At 40.6% G+C, this 20,730-nt stretch overlaps 1 protein-coding gene across 3 annotated transcripts; it reads left to right on the plus strand.

The window, feature by feature from the left end:
* Window positions 1-4: 4 nt before the first annotated feature.
* LOC146387627 (proto-oncogene tyrosine-protein kinase Src-like) lies at window positions 5-20,435 on the plus strand. Of its 3 annotated transcripts, none has more exons than XM_084929381.1 (13): window positions 6-426; window positions 9,444-9,789; window positions 11,175-11,274; window positions 12,150-12,167; window positions 12,875-12,973; window positions 13,235-13,338; window positions 15,501-15,650; window positions 15,734-15,889; window positions 16,069-16,248; window positions 16,427-16,503; window positions 16,615-16,768; window positions 16,922-17,053; window positions 17,485-20,435. In XM_084929381.1, exons 2-13 carry the CDS (start codon window positions 9,516-9,518, stop codon window positions 17,691-17,693), a joined length of 1,653 nt encoding a protein of 550 aa, XP_084785507.1. In that variant the 5' UTR covers window positions 6-426; window positions 9,444-9,515; the 3' UTR covers window positions 17,694-20,435. The 3 variants fall into 3 exon arrangements, with proteins under 3 accessions (XP_084785509.1, XP_084785507.1, XP_084785508.1); XM_084929382.1 differs by having other exon boundaries at window positions 9,508-9,789; XM_084929383.1 differs by lacking the exon at window positions 12,150-12,167 and having other exon boundaries at window positions 5-426.
* Window positions 20,436-20,730: the final 295 nt, after the last annotated feature.

Below are 20,730 nucleotides of genomic sequence, written 5' to 3' on the forward strand. Positions count from 1 at the left end.
AATGCTCCCGACGTTACTGCGTAAAATCCAGCCTCCCCATATTTGCGCTCTCGTGTTTCGTTGGTGATGCATTATCCAGTGCCTTCCCCCCCACGAGGCATGTCTTTTCCACACTACACCACGCCTGCTTCGTCGCACCAATTTACCGCGCCGCCGACCCTTCCCAGCTGAACAGGTTTGCCCGGCCCACCGCAGCCGCTCGGCAGCTGTGCCCCCAGCTCCTGAAAGCAGTCCCCGTCATGACCTCCTCCTCCTCCTGTGATTTTGCCGAAATTCGCTAAATGGGATTCGTGGCTGGCCCGGGGTTTCCACAGCAACTGGCCATCCGATTCCATTATTTTTCTAATGAGGACAGCCGTACGGATCTAACACGGTTCCTCGCTGCGCGTCTCTGATTTTTGGGCTAAATCTCAAGACGCATCAAAGGTAAGTTAATTAGAGCTCGTAGCAGTTTAGTGCGATAATGCAGATTTATTTTGGCATTCAATGTCGGCTGTTCTTTTTTTTTTTCTTTTCTTTAAAATAAATGTGTGCTGCGCATTTTTCTCTTACGGATGTTTCACACAGGGATTGATAAGCTACCCCCCTCTTCACTGACTTGTATTTTCATTGTTGCACAGGCCATTCACTCGCACATTTGGCCAGTGCCACTCAGTCTGTGCCAGGGCTAGGTTGTTGACGATTTACTACGCCCCGCAAAATGCAAAGCGTTTGTGCAAATCTCTCATTTTTGTCTTGGCGATCATCACGAACACTCGGGAAGACGCAGCAAATCGGCTGCGCACAGAAAATAAAGCCAACAATGCATCGAAATTCAAAATGGAGCTGTAGCAGCACCTGTTTTGGTTCATCAGGCCGCATATGCGCTGTATGTGAGCCAAAGCCTACGACACTCACTGGAGCATTGTCCCTTTTTCATCATTATTATTTTTGTCCCGGTTCCCATTCACAAATCACTGTTTACGAGCCTTGTGGGCATCTGTTTGGCAAACACGAACAGTGAACGTTTTTGATTTCATTTTACGATTCTTTCTAATAGCAAAGACATTATCATTTTTGACAGCTGCTGATCCTGTAGGCAGCTACTACCCCACCCCGTGTTTCTTTGAAAGCAGCTTTGCTCACAACAACTGGCGTTTAATCCCGTGGAAATAGAGTTTTAATTATGTGGTTAATCTATTTAGAGTTGGTTTGGGGGCTCTGGACGAGCTCCAGCTTATTTCCTTACGGCGGGGGATTCAGGTTTTTGGCTTGAATCATGGGAATGCTCAGTATTGGATGTTATCACTGGATGAAAATGCAAGCATTATGTTAGCAAATCATGGAAGAACATTTAAATACCTTGTTGAATTCTTACAAGTACATTGCAAGCAAAAAGAGTGCAGGAAGTGGGTGAAAATGCATCATAATCCCCTCATGTGGCTGTGAAAGATTGAAATTTGATATAGGCCTGCAAAAAGATTTTTTTTTTAATGATGTAGGTCTACTTTTTTACAAGTTGCAACAACCCTAGATATCGTCTTAATACCATTTGTTTTGTCCAGTCAACAGTCCAAAACATCAATTTACTCTCATAACAAAGAAAACCAGAAATAAATGACAGAAGTGAAAGCTTCTTTAATGTTCAGTTGTTCATTAAAACTGATTAACTGACTGCCAGTTAACAATCAGACAGGCTGTTGTGAAACAGTATGTGTGTAAAATGACTTTTTCAAGAGAACAGATTCAAAAAGCAGACCCCGACTTTATTTTAAAATCCTGTAAATAATAAAAAAAAAAAAGGCTGTGTGTAAATGACCTAGAATGACACAGCGTCATTAATAAGATGTATAAATTTGTAGACTGAACGACTGATGTCCTGTAAAATTAATCCGGCTGCAGCAGCTGTTCCTTTTAGTCCGGATCGCTCGCTGCCAGAGCCACTAGTTAAAGATGGGCGGAAGTGGGTTTTATCAGCTGAGTGCCACAGTGCCCCTCTCCTCTCCACTTATCTTCCTCCACTGCTTTTTTTCCGCGCCTTTGCTGAGTGTGTTGGCTTCTAAGGAAGAGGGAAGATGAATTGAGACAGCTAGACAGAGACTTTCACTTTCCAAAGTCTGTGGGATTTAATCATAAAAAGAAATGGGAGGAAAAAAAACACAGAAAATCTGATTTGGGGAGTTACAGGACTAAAATTGGAGAAGGCTCGATAGTTATGCGACTGCATTGTCTTTTCAGCTATCCTGCTCGCTCTCTCTTTCTCTCTCTGACCCTTTCTATATATAGATGATCTGTACGTTAAACATGTATCTGTGGACTGCATTGTTCATCATGCAACATCTATATGGGAATAAGACAGCGACACTAATGTGCACATTTCCTCTCGTTTTAATCTTGAGGAACCATCATTACTACGCCCCCGTCACCACCACCCCCTCGCCTCCCCTCCTCTCCCCTCCCAAGGGCAAACCGTAATTTTCCCATTCAGCTGAAACATTGGCTGGAGCTGTCTTTCCTCTCTGCAGCACAGTGGCAACTGTTACCGTCTGTTGTGACTCAGTGAGGTTTGTCGTGGCCAAATGTGCTTACGTGCCTGACCAGACATGTTGAGCTTGTGAGCTCAGCCTTAGACGAAGGATTACGAAGGTTGATATGGAACTCCAAACGTTTTTTGGTTGTTTTTTTGGGCAACCTATGCAAAATAAGAATGACAAAATTAGAATGTTTGCACTAAAACACTCCTCAACTGTAAGTAGTGCTTTAAAGCAGTCATTTTGTCAGAAATTCTTAGGATGGGTCCTTTGCATTATGGCTAATTATGCTATTTAACATTTAGGGACTTGCTTGTGTCTATTGAAGAGATAGGTAAAGGGACCAAAGTAAAGATGCTGTACACCAGAGAATATTGTCATTGGATGATCAAAGATTTAATGGTTATGTTAATATTTCAGTTTAAGTTGATGTAACAGACAACGTCTGCAGTTTTTATTCTGTGCAAGAATGCATTAAGATAAGTTCATCTACAGCTTCTGCATTATTATTCTGGTGAAGTGGATATCTTCCACATTCTTTTTCGGACTAAATTTTGTCATTGTTTTCTCAAACAATGGTTCCTTGTTGAGATGCGGGCAAAGGGTGGTAAAAACGGGGGGGGGGGGGCTACCATGATTGTAAAGGCTGCATTAATCAGGGATTCAGCTTGAAAATAATTGCAGAAAAACAGCACAGAAGTCTGCTTTGTTGAGTGTGTGTAGATTAAGATATCCGTGAGACAATGAATTAGAATGCAGAATTTCAGTAGGACTAACAGATTAACAAGTTTAAAGGTTTAACAGATGGATGCTACCTGGAGACAAACAAAAGTGGTGTGTTTTCTCATTAAAAGCTAATCCACAGCAGCAATGTCAATGGCAATCTACCCCAACAGCAGTGAGGAAGCAAAGCTGCAACACAGCTGACTGCAGCAAATGTCAGCTCTGTAGGGATGAGGTTGAAGTTGGGATTCCACCAAGTCATTCTTTGGGGAAAACAGATGTTTTTCCCTTACAAAATTATCGACGAGATGAACATATTTACTGATAAAGGCCAGCTTTGACCTGCTGTGCACACGAGGAAATGTCAGGTATGACTGGCATTGTGTATAACTGTGGACTTTGACCCCCTCGTCACTTACACTGGAATCAGTATGGACAGGGTGCACCATAAAGTCTTTCAGTATGCACAGAATCATTCGGTAGTCTTTCAAGACAGATATGAAAATGATAAAAAGTCATATTGGGGCACATGTAAATTGAAACAAATATTGGCCTGATGTGATGTAGTTGCAGAGCATGAAAGGTGTTAGGACTTGTCTACTTTATATCCTGCATTCCATTTAGGCAGCTGGCTATTATTCCTTTACTTTTTTCTGCTCTCTCCACAGCTTTTGCTCCCTGTTGATGAGCAGAAAGTTTAGATTCATAGGGTATCAAATCCCTAGAATCACTCTCCATAGAAGGCAAATCAAGAACCGGTTAATTCAGTTTAACTTCATTTATATAGTTTCCATTGAGAACAACACGTATCTCAGTGGACTTTACAGTGAGAGCTAAAGAGGTTGTATATGGCCTATATATAATATAGAGAAACCCAACAATCCAGAGCTTACCTTACATCATGTCTTTACTCTATCTCTTGACATTTAAACCACATATTATGTAACAAATGTGGAACCTTTTTTTTTTTTTTTTTTTTTTAAAACTGAAAGAGTGCCACAAAAATCCCAGCTGCTTACCTCAGCTTTAAGAAGTTTGCAAATTTGAGAAGACACTATCCATTCATGCTCGAAGCCAACTTTCTTTAATAATTAAAGAAAAGTATTTTTAATATTATTATTATTATGATTATTTGGTGCAAAGCAACATGAGTTTCTGTTTGAAAGAGATTCTGTTTTGCCTTCTTGCTAGATTGACCGCTTTTCTTCTGATTCGGTCATGACCCATAACCCACAGATCAGGTTTGCACGTCTTCACTTCTGTGCCAATCTGCTGAGCCTGTCATGAACTTGTCTAAAAATGTAATTAACACCAGTTGTGATGGGGCCAGGAGCATAAGGAGAGGTACACCCCGGACGGGTCACCAATCTGTTGCAGGTTTAACAGAGAGACCGGAAACCACTCATACTCACACCTAGATTCATCAGTTAATCAAACTCCATGCATGTCTCCATAGAGAACTCACATGGAAACAGGAAGAACATGCAGAGTCCACACAGAAAGACCCAGGATCTTCTTTCTGTTGACAGTGTTAACCGCAGAAACAAAGATTCATGACAAAAACGTTCACAATATCATGTTGCACTTCCACCTTCCTGTACTGGCAAGTTTAATGCGATGCGTAAAGCTCAGTCAGATAATGACTGAATTATATCAGAATATTGGAGGGTATCCCTGTGGTATTTATTTATTTTTTTAATTTTTATTGTTTTTGTTGTTCATCTCATCAAAGAGAAAAACTGAAGTATGAACTGAATGTTTGGTATATAGAGTAAACCTTGGTAACTGTTACACTCCTGTCTGAAGTAGGTCACGTCAACTGATCCATTACAAGATATTATCTTCCATGAGACAAAGTGCAATATGTAATGGTCTGTAATTGTATCTGGCGTCCTCATAAACACTGGGGTCAGTAATCTGCTAGTGTAGCATCAACCATTTCCTTGTTTTTCCATTGATCTGCAAGTTGGAAAATAGTCCAAGAAATTTTCAGTCTGTGCATCTCTAGTCCTGGAAAACCATGAAAATGGAGCTCCCCTGCTCCATCTTCCTCCCTCTCTCTCCTCTATTCCTTCCTCCCACCCTGCCCTCCTGCTGCTCAGGTGCCTGTTCTTGTTGCAGTCGAGGTGTGTAGTGCAGTCTGCTTCATCTAAAACTGCCAACTCAACTTCACCTCATCTCTCACATATTTTCCAGATCTTACTTACTCTTTTCTTTTGCAAGACTCTACAATGTCTAATTCCATTGTCACCAATCCATAGTCTTTCATTTTATACCCCTGTACTGATGTGGTCACATGTTACCACTTGATATTAGGCCGTTGCAACACCATATTAGGAAAAGGCACAAGGCTCTGCTACAGAGCTACTTCTGTTGTTTACACAAACACGCCAGCTTTGAGGCTTCCGAGGGCGCTGTGGTTTGTGCGCTGCTCTGCGAAGTACTAAACTAAGTGCTGGACACTGCAGCTCACGTTAAACCTGTGTGTGAGAATCATTACTTCTCCTCATTAGTCTGAGATTGATCCTAATGATTAGTACGTCTTCCAAATCCATTTGAGACTATCAAAGCCAGAATAAGCGAATCAGAGTTGGATTGAACTCCTCTGCCAAGTGCTTACCCTGCTGAATTTACCACCAGGGAGATATCTGTGCAGTCTCCAAATTCACTGCGGTGCATATACTAGTAAAGTTGAAGTGGTGAAATGTAAATTTGGCATGTGTGACACACATGGGTACATGTCATATGGCATTACTGATTTCCTTTAGCTCAAAATTTCTTTCCTACGGGTATTCATCAAAATGCTAAAAATAAGATTGCATTAATGGTTTTGAAAGGTCACAATAATTAGATTTTAGACCTGACATTGATCAACATTATTGTGGCTATACCATCAACTTACATCAACGTTAGTATCATAGCATCACTTTGTAACTCTGCTTTGAAAAGTGCTTCACAGTATTAATAGAAGTCACACACTGAAGGTGAGTATACATGCTCAAATATTTAAGTCAGACATTCATTCCAACATAAACATATACAGACGTAATTGCAAACAACTGTCAAAAATAAAGGGCCAAGATTAACGGCATTTGTTTAAAAGAAATTACAGAATAAGCTGAACTGATTGACTGAAGAAGGCTGTCCCACACTTTGGGTGCAACAACCTTAAAACCACAGTCACTTCTAGTTTTAAAATCAGAGTGAGGGACAAGAAAAACAGGATAACATCCTGTCTCAAAGGTGTACTATGATAGACGGCAGAGTGGATCCGTGCTTTCGAGATGATGACAAATTCTGACCCTACCAGCCGAATGTCACGGCAGAAATGGAGGCTCATCACACCGTTTTTGGAATTTTTGTGAGCCTGTGCAAATTGTAGCCTCAGCTTCCTGCTCTTAACTGTGGTCTTCTGCTGCTATAGCCCATCTGCTTCAAGATTTGATGTCTTGTGGCTTCAGAGAGGTTCTTCCAAATACCTTTGTAACGAGTCATTATTTGAGTTACTGTTGCCTACCAATTAGCTCAAAGCAGCCGGGCCATTATCCACTGGCATTTGACATCAACTAAGCACTTTCACCCAGAGAATTTCCACTCACTGCATAGTTTCTCTCTTTCAGACCATTAACCATACTGTGCCATACCAACCGTAGAGATGGCTGTATGAGAAAATCTCAGTAGATTAGCAGTTTCTGAAATACTCAGATCAGTCCATGTGACACAAACAACCATGCTATTTTCCATTCTGATGATCAGTTTGAACACATTGTCTTGACCATGCCTACATGGCTAAATGCATAATGAGTTGCTAGCATGTGACTGGCTGATATTTGCGTTGATGAACAGGTGTACATAACAAAATGGATGTTATGAAGTTTTCATAAATTTCCAGTCACACAGATGTAGTCTGACTAGGGGCAGCTGTGTCTAAGGAGGCAGAGCGGGTCATTCACCAGTTGGGAAGTTGATGGCTCAATCCTCTAGGGAATCCCCTAGTAGCATATCGAAGTAACAGAGGACAAAATGAAAAGTTTCCCCGTGTGTGTCTATAAAAATGCTTAGGCATAGAATAAAAAGTGTGAATGGGTGAATGAGGTGTGTAGAAAGCATTACTTGCCACTTGTGTCGCATTTTAAACGATGATATTTTGAGGTTTTTGTGACTCATTATTAAATTATTTTGTGTTTTCCAACCAAAATATGTTTAACCAAGGTAGGACCAAATGTAAAGTTAATTGGATGCTTTAGTCAATATTTCTTTTTAAAGAACTAATACTTTTAAAGCAGTTTTAAGTAATTCTGCAGTTGCTAATACAGATTTCGATTCCTTCACTTCTCTTGTACCTTGACTGACTGTGCTGTGGATCTTTTGCACAAGTGACTCAACTATTACCTGCAAGGACTGTGATTAGTGGTAAGGGCCCACTTTACATGTATCTTATCTTTACCTTTTTTTTCTTCTTTTTTTTTTTTTTTTTTTTTTTTTTCCCATTGAGGCGGATGTTGATCATTAGCAGCGGTCAGTGCAACTGGCCATAATGTTGATTGCCAATGTCTAAACTAGCTCTTTAAATTGTTTGTTAACACAATTCCCACTTCCCTGTCCATCTTTGTCTGAAGCCCTATGAGCTTGTCTCAGTATGACTCAGTGTTGCACCATGGGATACATTAACCCCTCCACTGCACCAAATTACATCCTGGCAGGGGCTGAAGCGAAGCTTGCACGACTGCGCTCGTGTTTGAAATCGCTCGTGTACGTTCACACACGCATTGTAGCTTACACGCCAACACAGCTTCACAGTGGGAGCCTTGGATGTCTTTGAGGATTCCCGTACCTGTGTAATTAAGTTATAGTCACACATCACACTTAAAACACCCACTAAGCCTCAGCTGTCTGCGTTGCAGTATACAACAACCACCTACGCGTTCTTTTTACAGCCGCTGCCGGTTCCTTCCTCTTTCCCTCTTAATAACACTCTGTCCTGTCTGTCAGACTAACACAAGTGTGTTGGAAACATTCATAAGGATACATGGGTTGCTGGAAAAAGGATGTGAGACACAACTGTGTTTGAGTGTTAGTGTGCGACTGAGCTTAGTTTCCCAGAGACTAAGGAACAGCTGCTAATGCACAGAAACGCACACACTCTGTCTCGGTTCCAAAGGAACAAGACTGTTTCATGTGTGTGTGACTGTCTCTGTTTCAGCTGGCTTGAAATAGTCGGTCTCGCAGTGACTCACGCCGCTATGCCTGGAGGGGAGGATTGGTCTTGGTGTGTGAACAAGGCACTCTAACTTTCTGCGGGTGCACTTGACTGTCTGAGCATGTTTGTCTTTGTCTGCACTCGGGATGAAGGCGCACTCTTGACTTGTTGCATTTATCAGGCTGTAATAAATGTATTCGACATGAGGATGTGAAGGAAAAGCAGCAGTATAATTACCTGTTGGAGATGAAACTGTTTGTGTCCTTGTCAACTCAGCAGCATTAACACACGGCTTCAGTACGGCCCACTGCTCCTTTTGTTTGAAGCTTTCTTTTCCACGTAAATGCTTATTGATTCAAAACAGATTGAATCAGACAGGAACGACCTTGAATCTATGCGTGTTTTTATGTGCCCTCTTCGTGGAGTATTTGCATGCTAAACGGTTTTAACTGAACCTGGAGCAGCTCCAAGGATACTCAACAGCAGACCGGGAGAGCTAAAATGAATGCGATGCTAGAAGCAAGAGGAGTTTTTCTTTTAGGAGAGTGAATGGCTAGAAACTGAAATGGGGTCGCTTCCTTTTCCTGAGTGAAGTTCATTTTTCTTTTAATCGTCATCTTTAAAATGTACATTTGTACAGTCACACTGAAATGGTCAGATTTAGTAAACAATTAAGAAAATGAACACTGTATTTAAAAATAACACTGTATTAAATGTCTACTGAAATGGCATCAATAATTAAGGGTTAAAGCATTAGGATGCTTGTGGGTCAAACTGCATTTAAATATTAATAAGAATATCCTCATTCATATGCCTGCCTCTGAGTCAAATTTTGCTGCTAGGACTGGCAGATATGATGGCAGAGATGTTGGATGAAATTGAAAATGCAAAAAAAAAATACTAAATAAACACTTACTGAATTGGGATTAGGTAGGGTTTTTTTTTTATAGCAGTGTACATGGTCTACAGTATACAGTGATGGCATGTATTTGACTTTTATTGATTAACAGAAGCAGTAGCAAAGCCACTTCGGACCTTAAAGTGCTGCTTACTCATCATTGGCTCTGGTCCCAGGTCTGCACATGGGGGCGGGCAAGAGCAAGCCCAAGGAGCCAGGCCAGCGCTCCATGAGCCTGGATGGTACCATAGGCACAGGCTCCGACAGCGGGCACTTCCACCACCTGGGACCCGCCCAGCAGACCCAAACACCCAACAGGAGCCCTGCCGTCGGAACAGGCAGGCGGGGGCATCAAGGGCAGCACCAGCACGCCCCAACAAATACTCCCGAGCTGGCTCTCTTCGGAGGAGTGGACCACACGGGAACTGTCACATCACCTCATAGAGGACCTCTGTCAGGTAGGAAAAACATTATGATAATGGGTTAGTTGGGGCAAAGTGGACAAGTTTATTCATGTAGCGCCTCTTAACAACAAGCCATGAAAAGACAAGATTTAAAAAAAAAAAAAAAAAAAAAAAAAAAAGTCACCCTTTTTTTGATTGTATAAACATATAAAACATTAGAGTAGAATTAGAAAGATGACTCTGGAAAGTGTAAAGTAAAACTACTGTGAAGCTGTAGTCCCACATTTAAATAAAGTAAATGCAGCAGGAAACAGAAACCCATCGTACCCTGATATGAAAGAACTGAGTGGGAACAAACAGTAACCTCCTGTATAATTAGTGAGCTTTTAGAAGTGCTTTTAAAGGCCGATTTTGTTGTTTCTCTTGGTTCCAGTCTTTATGCCAACACGAGCTAACTCCCTGTGTGAATGTGGTCGTGAAACGGATTCAATAAATCTGACGAGAACTTTGATGTCTCTCTGTCAGCCTACGGACTTGCTTTCAGTTTGAGATCACAAAAGTCCCAAAGTGGATGGGAAAAAAAGAAGCAAAATCTGATTCATAATGAGTCACATTTACACAGAAAAATACTTAAAAGCATCTTTTTTTTCTCACTATCTAAGAGCCAGACTTAAAAACTTCTTTTCGACTTTGAAGCGCCACATGTCACGCTGTCCATATTTTATTTACTGGATATATTTAAACTGTAATGTGCCTAAACCAGCCAGATGGCTGGGTTAATGTTGCTCCATCCAGAGAGCAAAGGCCTGCTGGTATATGAAGAACAGTTCTGCTGGTTGCAACCTACTGCTGCGCACCTAATGAGCCAATCAATGATCGGCTGAAGAATTCCCCAGTTTAGGTCTCAGGTTCATTAAATAAAGCTACATAGAACCCCATTAATATCATACCTTTGTCCTTCAAGGGTGGTCAGGCAGATGCTGTCTGAATGTCAATATTTTTCATTAGATACATTTTCAGAGCAGCAGTAGAATACCTTAACATCCAAGAGCTAGGTCACAGTGCTAAAAATCACACACGTTATTCATTATATATCAACTTTGGGAATATTTTTATTATTCCACTGGTTTTTAACTGATGATTTTCTTCTTCTTCTTCAAATTTAATTGAAAAACTGACTGGCGACAGCCTGAGAGGGTTTGGGCTATGAGACAAGATGAGGGAATCTTTCCTAAATTAAATGCAGAACAGCGGTGTGCTTTTAAGTTTACCTTGTTTTTAGATCCCCGGGAAACCAAATTGTACCTAAAAAAATAAATTTCCCAGCCCTGTGTCATTGATCTTAAGTGGAAATACACTTTTGTGTGCTAAATGTCTTTATTTCAGTGTCTGTATTGTTCCCCAAATGAATGTTTCTGTTTCTCCGTGGTCTCTTTCAGGAGGCGTCACTACATTTGTGGCTTTGTATGATTATGAGTCACGAACAGCATCTGATCTGACCTTTAGGAAAGGGGACCGGCTGCAGATTGTCAACAACACGTAAGAATCAAGAGTCATCCCACTGTAACTCTAGTAGTGATGCCACACAGTCACAGAGATGTGAATGAACAGATTTCTTGGTGCACACGTGATCTGTGATGCGCACATATGTGTACATGAATGAACACGCAGTGATAGTCAGAGCTGGTAACTGTCGATCCTTCCCATCTGTTTACTAAAAGTGAGCAGAACAGCTCTGTGCTAATGCATTCTGTTCCTCATGGGCAACCGTGATCATCATAATCTTTTAAGAGACTTCAGAAGGAGCATTTTGTACCGAGATATAGATAGAAACAGGACAAAACAAAACAGAGGTTCAAGTGAAATTACGTTTTTTTTTTTTGTTTTGTTTTGTTTTTTGGATGCGAGTTTTTTCAAGCTGCTGTTTCTAAGCTAAACATCTGGAACATGATTCTCTTGCAGGTGTTTACAATCAGAACAATAGTGTTTTGTTTTCCTATGAGCTCTTTCTATAACTTCCTACTATAAGTCTGCTCTGCTAGTATTTATTGAGAGCCTGGCACTACATAATTGGGCTGAAAAGTAGAATAAATACATAATGAAGCATTACAAAGCAGTGCTTAGTAGTTAGATGGGTTTAGCCAGACTGTATTTCTAAGGCCTAAAGTGGACATTTATGGAAGATAAATGAAATATATTCATACTCTCCTATAGTATTAGAATCCCACATTGAAATGGAAAATCAAAGTTAAATCAGCCCCACTGTGTAATCCCACAGCTTATGCAGCTCGTCTGCTATCTGTCTGTGCCGTGCTGCGTGCCTTGCTGTGTCTCCTTGCCGCATTTTGATGTGTCTGCTGTGTCTGTTATCTCTCCCTCTCTCTTTTTTTCTCATGCTTCATGGTTTCTCCTAGGAAAAAGTACAGCTTCAGGTCAGTAATATTTAATGCAATAAAAAAAACAAAAAAACCTCATGCAACCTTTTCTTCACCGTCCCTGCGATCCTTGCATTTGCTTCATTGTGAAGTGGTAAATAGAAATGGACTAATTCTATATCTCCTGTATAAAACACATTGCATGTTTCTACATAGAGCTAAAGTTGAATCTAAGATGGGACTACAAGTGGAATAAAAGGTTGCCTGCATTTATTTTCCATCTTACCAATTTTTTTTTCTTAACTCCATCCTATCAACTTTGAGGTTTTTTTAAGTTTCACTTTTGCAGTGTAAATGGCACTATGGTTTTCAGTCAAATGATGTGGAAGTTTAACTGGATGGATCATATCAGAGGGCACTGTTTCAAAGTTACTGGAATATTTCAGGGATAAATCCAGTAATGTTCAGTTTTTTCTCATTGGCAACAAATCCCATAAGTCCAAAGCCATTGACAAATGAATGCACGGTCTTTCCTACAAATCTAAAGCTCAAACTGGTCCTCAATACATGTGCAGCTTCCCTCAGTTTACATCATTAAATCACATTTTTTTTTAGCCTCTCATATTCTTGGGTCTTTGAGCAAAAGACAAGGTAGAAGTTGTTTCTCATCAATGAAATATGGTGCTGATGTTGCCTTGTTCAGTTTTGTTCATGATTGACTCTCACTCTCTCTTCATCTCTCTGTCTCTCTCTTTCCCTCACAGAGAAGGGGATTGGTGGCTCGCTCGCTCCCTGACAACTGGAGAGAGCGGTTATATCCCCAGCAACTACGTGGCTCCATCCGACTCCATCCAAGCAGAAGAGTACATTATCCACTCTTTGTTCTCCTCATGCGATTTACCCTGCAGTTTATTTACATCTAAAGCTGGTTTTCAGTGCAGAACCTGCATGTAGTTGTGCTCTGCACGCATTTTAATGATCCATGCATGATAAGGCCATGTTTACAAATAAAGAGTACTGACATACTGTTTATACATATAATCCAAATGCAGCTCTGCATTCCTGCTCCAGCTGCTCAGTAGTAGCTCATCACTGATCTCGCTCTCTGTGGCCCAATTTGGCAGGTGGTATTTTGGGAAGATCACTCGACGTGACTCGGAGAGGCTCCTTCTCAACCCTCAGAACAGACGAGGAACTTTCTTGGTGAGGGAGAGCGAGACTACTAAAGGTGAGAGAGCAGACATTTGCATCACTTCAGAGACTACAGTCATTATCATGAACCATTATCAAGAACAATTAGCTCTTCTGCCTGTCTGCAGTCGCGTAATGATGCATTAGAGTGCTTTTTTTTTTTTTTCTCACATTAAAACTATCTAGCAGCAGTGTTCGACCTGCACAAAGTGGCATTTCTTTATTTGACCTACAGGCTTTCGGCAGGTGTATTTTCGTTTTTTCAGGCTGATGACATGTGCAAAACGTGGATCAACATGATTCTTCTAAAATGTATTGTGACTGTGTTTAGGCCTCCCAAGTATGAATAAATAAAAATTATATCATACATACACTATGAGATTTGACATTTTGACAGCAGGGATTTGAAGACATTAAAAAGATTTCCACTGAAAACTATATTTTTATGCTAAAGTGGTTTCATTGTTTAAGTAAAATGCAGATGCTCTCTTTTTTCAGCTTTTTAAATGCTTTAATGTGCTGTTTTCATTTTGGTGTGAGACAGTGCAAGCACAACAAATGTATGGGCTCATGTTTTCTCCCCTTTAAACATTTCACACACTAAGCAATTAGTTGAGGTGGCAAAAACTGCTGATAAGTTGATAATTAAAACAAGAGTTAGTTGTTGGCGTAATGACATTGTGAAATGATCAGTTTTTCAGTTGTTTCCTTACACTCCATGATTATCTAGTAAAACTGTCTCTGTAAAACATGTTTAATAAAAACCCAAGATTTTTTAATTTTTCACACATTAAAAATGTGTGAGGTGGGAAAAAAAATGAAGCGATGACACTTTTTCTGCCTCCCTGGATGCTTACAGAGTAGCAGATGTGCTTTGAAATAAGTAGATCTTCAGGGACTCAATTTGAAAGAGGTAGAACCTGCTAATTAAGTCATTTGTTAACTTTCACACTGGCCTGCGGCGCTGTGTCTTTGTTCTCTGGGCTTGTGGCAGAGTTTTGCATCTTTCGCTGAAAGTCTGCACTCAGATCTGGTCCCTGTGACGTAAACTGACTCTTTAGGGGGCTGTTTTGGAGGAAGTAAGAGGAAAAGGAAAAGATTGGAATGGGTTGGGCTTGTGAATGGATAGGGGTGAATCACTCTGCCAGAACTAGGTCATCTTAGAAGGTTGCTGGATTTTCCCCCGGCTATAGGTCCATGTTCTCCCACCACACACACACACACACACACACACTCTGAGAAGAGGGGAGAACTGTGAACACTTGTAGGAAAAAGGGGAGGATTTGGGAGAATAGGAGGAGCTGTTGGCAGAAGATGCCATGGCCTCTGGGTGTGTTCTGTATAAGATATCAAATGTGAGGCTCGCAGTGAGACAGGGATGAGCATGAACATGCCTCTTGCATGTTGAAAAAGATGAATCTTATCATTCAAGGTTCAGGCTACAAGCACTCACATTGTGACCCTGTTAAAGAAACCTTTCCTCTGAGCTCTTGACAGGTTTTTGTCTCTCTCATGTCACATACCTAAGAAGAAATGGTGTGAAGTGGCTAAATGCTGTAGTAGTTGTAGTCATACATAGTGTAAAGGCTCTTTAGCGTTCAGAATATGAATAAAGGATAATTCAGTTTTACATGTTTAGTTTTAAATCTGGAAGTGAAGGTACTTGAGTAGTACTATAGTGGTGGTAATGATTTGGTACATTTGCTTGATGCACTTGGGGAAGTCTGTCTTTCCTGCTCTAGAGTTTCTTTCTAATGAGAGAATAGGTCAGTCAGTGAAACTCCAGATCAAACACAATTGATTTTTTCATTTTCTTTCATGTCTCACTGTAAAGCTTAGGTTTGCTAAGTGAGTTCAGTCCTTTTTAAAATCGCATCAAGTTTGAGTCCTGTCATATTTCTAAGATATTTGCATTTTGTTTGTTTTTACCTAATCGGCTATTTTGTCATTATTATTCTTGTGAAATGTAGTTTTGTGAAAAACTGTTGGACAAAACAAGGTTACTGAAAGTTTCTGTAGCGGTGGGCAGTGGATAAGGACATAAAGGCTTAGTTATTTGGCCATTAATCCAACCAGCAGGGTCTTAAATAGCCAAAGCACAGCTGCTAGGAAACTCCAGAGAGCAGCTGCCAGACAGGCCAGGAGCAATGTGGTTTTATTGTTCTAACCCGTCTCTGTCTGTTTTTGTCTTGCTCACAGGGGCGTATTGCCTGTCAGTGCTGGATTATGATAACACCAAAGGCCCTAATGTTAAACATTACAAAATCAGGAAACTGGATAGTGGAGGTTTCTACATCACTTCACGCACCCAGTTCACCAGCCTACAGCAGCTAGTCTTCCACTATCGCAGTAAGTACTCGGGCGCATGTAGTCACCAAAAGTTAGGAAATGTCAACTGCACTGATGGTAACTCTTAACCTTTCCTCATTCAGAGCACTCTGATGGACTGTGCCACGCTCTAACAGATGTTTGTCCAGTGACCAAACCTCAGACGCAGGGACTGGCTAGGGATGCCTGGGAGATCCCCAGAGAGTCTCTCCGCCTTGACGTCAAACTGGGACAGGGCTGCTTTGGAGAAGTCTGGATGGGTAAGAATCCCTAACATACCTTAGCAGATGGGTTAAACTTTTATGATGCAACATGAGCATCATTTACTCTTTCTTGTTAAAACTAGGAAACCTTTTATATTTGGAGAGTAGGTGGACTAAGAGGAGTAACGACAGCAGTTTACTGTAGAAGCAATGTCTTTTTGTCTGGCTTCTGACAGGTACGTGGAACGGTACAACACGAGTAGCCATTAAGACTCTAAAGCCCGGCACCATGTCTCCAGAGGCCTTCCTTCAAGAAGCACAGGTCATGAAGAAGCTGCGGCACGAAAAGCTGGTCCAGCTGTACGCCGTTGTGTCTGAGGAGCCCATTTATATTGTAACCGAGTATATGAGCCAAGGTAGCGCATGACAGCAGACTGTGTCAAGAGATGGTTCTCAAACCTGCTTGATACTCGGACAAATTCATAATCCTCTTTACTAATTCTTGTTCAAAAAAGGGGGGAAGGGATGTTTACATTTGACAAATTATCATCTTAGGTTTTTGTAAATTAAATAATATTGGGTTTGTGTTCACAGGCAGCTTACTGGACTTTCTTAAAGGGGAAGCTGGAAAGCTGCTTCGTCTGCCTCAGCTGGTAGACATGGCTGCTCAGGTAAAACTACAAAAGATCAGTGTGCTTAAGTGCATCATCTAACCACCAATAATTCAATACTAAAAGGTGTACTACATGGAAATTTAAATTTCTCGTCCTCTCTCCTTCCAGATTGCAGCAGGCATGGCCTACGTGGAGAGGATGAACTATGTCCACAGGGACCTGCGTGCTGCAAACATCCTGGTAGGAGACAGCCTCGTGTGCAAGGTGGCTGACTTTGGTCTGGCAAGACTCATTGAAGACAATGAGTACACTGCAAGACAGGGTAAGTCTCCTCTTCCTACTTAAAATATTTACTCTCAAATCAGAGAGAGAGAAGAAGTTCAAGTTTGGTTACAGAAGAAAAAGTGACTTGCAAGAATAAGATGTCCTAAAGTGTTTATAACATGCCACACTGAGTTTCATAATGTTTTCTTAGGAGCCAAGTTCCCAATCAAATGGACAGCACCGGAGGCAGCTCTGTATGGTCGTTTCACCATTAAGTCAGATGTCTGGTCCTTTGGTGTGCTGCTCACAGAGCTGGCAACTAAAGGCAGAGTTCCCTATCCAGGTAAAAGCTCCACCTGACAGGATAAACCCACATAATTTCAGTTTCTTATTCAAATAAGAAAAATAAATTGCGTTGTATGATTTAAAATAATTCAATATTTTATAAACATCTTGCGCTGTGAGACAGAATTGACCAATACTAGCTGATACCTTTCTACACATCCAATGGGCAAATCACATAAGTTGCACCATATAAGGTGTTTTAGCATACCCACAATTGCTGCACATCTGCAAATCTTCTCCTTTTCTTGCTACATCTGACTTGATCAGCTGTTGTCATTGATATCTGCTCTGCTCACTGATCAGGATGTTTCTGTTGCCATCCCAGCCTGAACCAGCTTCCCACCCTTGCAGGCTGGGAAGGTCCTAGATCAGAGCCATACCACAAAAGGATTTCTGTCCAAAAATCGAACTTACTGTTTTTCTTGACAGGTATGGTTAACCGAGAAGTGCTTGACCAAGTGGAGCGTGGCTACAGGATGCCTTGTCCAGCAGAGTGCCCAAGCTCCTTGCATGAGCTCATGCTTTCCTGCTGGAGGAAGGATCCAGAAGAGAGGCCTACATTTGAGTACCTGCAGGGCTTCCTAGAGGACTACTTCACCTCCACAGAACCCCAGTATCAGCCTGGGGAGAACCTATAGAACCGTATATCGAATGAACCTGGTGAGGAGGGGAAAGGGCCTCAGCACAGAATGATCTGCACTAACCGACCTCAGAGGAGCTCCTGTTTAAGGATCTGAGCCTGTGAAACTCAGTTGTGAGGAACTTGAGATTCATCTGTGGAAGTAAAACCGAAATAGAAACCGGCAGAAGTCCCCTCATGTGCCATAACGGAACTTCTACAGAAGAACCTGAAGAACCTCCTTTCTGCAAGAACTCACTGTTTACTTAAGTTCTCTTGCAGTAAAGAGGTTGAGCTGTAGAAGGCAAACTCTTGCTGGACTGACTGTGGCTCTGATTGAATCGATCGACTAAACTTGCGGGTAAATGTTTTGGAGAGATGCGACCGATGTGGGAGGAATCAAATCAGGATCTACAGAAAGGGCAAGAAGAGAAAAGAATAAACCTCCTGTCGAAGAGAGTAAGAGGGAGGATATTTCAATCAGGCATGAGCTGTTTAGTGAAACCTCCCTCTTTCCCTCTTTTGTTGCGTCTCTACACCATCGTCTGGTACCTTTTCCGCCCACAGAAGAGCACTGCCCCTGTGGCTCAGGTGCCAAAGGAAAGTCTGTCTCTCTTGAAATCCTTTATCTCATTTCTTCCCCTCTTCCTCTATTTCTGTCTGACTTTCAGCATTTCTCTCCAGTTTTCTCAAGTGCTGCTTCTTCAAAGTGTCTCCAAATAACTCAGCTCTGGAACTCAACTTTGCATCTTTATTTTTATGTTTACTTGGACAGTACTTGTCCTGTGGTTTAAGGTTTTGTTTTTGTGGCAGACAAAAGTATCTGACAACACTTTATTTTGTGGATTTTTCTGTGACTTTCAATAGGCAGGCTATTAAAATAGCCATAATGGTAGTGCCAGGGTAAATGTACTCAACAGGCAGGTTCTGTAACACTTAAATTAGGTAACTTAAATTAACAATTGAGGGTTCTCTCTTGTTTAATCATCCTTTAATCATCACCCTGTCCTTTTCTAGCTGTATTTCTTGACATGCATAATAAACAGCCTCCTGGAACCAACCTTGATTAAAAATATCTTTGATGCAGATAGTGTCTGAGTGCTTGTTTTGATTGACTTGATTTAACTGGAAAGTTGCATTGAAATAAGCACTGTCACAGTGGCACTAAAGGCCACCTTCAGTGAATATCTCTGAACCATAAGTGAGGGGAAAAGTTCCATCATTTATGTGAACTACTAAGAGGTTGATGATGCTACTACTGGTAAATATCCAAGTCAGGATGGGAAAAGCCTCTTTGGGCCTGTGCCAAACAAATCACATTTCTTTACTGCTATCCATGTATATACTGTTTTATTATCAATGGGGCTTCCTTGGTTTTTTTTTTTTTGTTTTTTTAAACATACTATGATTTTTCTGAAATTAAAACTCCCCAGTAAACTCCATGCTAGCAAGTAAAGACCAACTGCTCAACAAGACAGGTTTTCATTTACCTCACATGTGTCGTCCCTATGAAATATGCAACCAGGCAGCCCTAATGAAACTGTAAAACTCTGATCAGGTAACCCCAATAAAACTGTGTTTATGACTTAAATATAAAAGTTGATTTATGAAGCCAGTTAGCATGTTTTTTTTTTTTTTTGTTTTTTGTGCCATTCTTCTCTTGAACATTGGCTGGGTTTGTATTTATGCTGTACTGTACATCAACATGTGTCTGTTTACTTCATGTTCAGGTCAGGCCCGGAGATCATATACAGACTTCTGAAACTTTTTTTTTTTTTTTTTACATCTCAACCAGCCAGTTTTCACTGTCATATTGTACATACTGTAGCTGTACCATGTATGCCACTAAATGGCAGGGTTATGTTGGATGTCACACATTTTGCAGTGATTTGTTTCATAAAGTAGCCAATAGAACAGCAAGTGTAAAGTTGGAGGTTGTTGCCAACAAAAACAACAATGCCGCTTATCAAACTAGGAGGCATACAGCAATAAAATGAATATCATGAAAATATGATCCAGTGACCGTTAATGATTATGACTAATATTCTGAAACCACAATAAAAGCGAAGTTGGGTTGTGATGCGATGGTTTGACATGATAAATGAGGTCAAAGATGTAAATAGTATCTTAAACAAATGACTGTGACTATCATGTAATTTGTTTTTGTATAGTTTCTTTCATTGCACCTCCATGCTGAGGTTTTTACAGTGACACGCCTGCTCCCAAAATATTAATAAGATGCTACTGTACATGGGGCTTAAGGAATGTTTCTTCTTTTTTATTTTTAGCCATGTTCTATTTGAAGCCTCTGTTTCTGCAAAAGACAATTCAGAATTGGGCTTGAGATATATATGTATATCTTTCCATGAACATATTAATAGTATGTTCCTCTTTTAGAAAGGGTAAATCCCAACTTGTTTTGACACTCTGAACTGCCTGCAAGTCATTGGGACAATGTCAGTGGGCCCATGACAAGTATGAGTAATGCCAAGGTCTGATTGGATTTTCTGTGCTATATTTAATAAGTGTCTCAGTCTTTTTTTTTTTTTATAAATCTATGCAGTTTCAGTCTGAAATTCCTGCAACTTTATGGCCATTTTGTTCTAAAAACAAACTATGATCATAAACAGAAGGTGTGAGCATTTTGTAAGGACTTCTTTTGTCTTTCTTTCTTTTTTGTTCCAATGTAACAAGATTGAAATAGGTATTGTGCCACTTTATGTTGATCTTTAAATGTGCAATAAATTATATTTCAAATGTGTTTTGATAAGGGTGTGTGCTGGTGTGTGTGCTATCTTAGGATTACAAAATTGTATGTCACACTACTTGTTATGACTCATTAACTTCTTCATAAAGTTGTCAGTATGCGACACCATGAGCATGTGATGATCATTGGTTCAGTGTGCTGCAGTTTCTGGAATATTTAGGCCAGTGGGCTTACAGCTTTAGATTTTTCTATCTGATGTAAACCCTGTATGTTCAGATATATTCATTTGTATTTTATCTCTAGACTATTTTCAGCGTACATAAACTGTATATAAAAGAAAGATGTAGTA

Source organism: Perissodus microlepis, chromosome 5, assembly GCF_051167445.1.
Source record: "Perissodus microlepis isolate ML-2025 ecotype Zambia chromosome 5, ASM5116744v1, whole genome shotgun sequence".
In the NCBI taxonomy this organism is placed as follows: Eukaryota; Metazoa; Chordata; class Actinopteri; order Cichliformes; family Cichlidae; genus Perissodus; species Perissodus microlepis.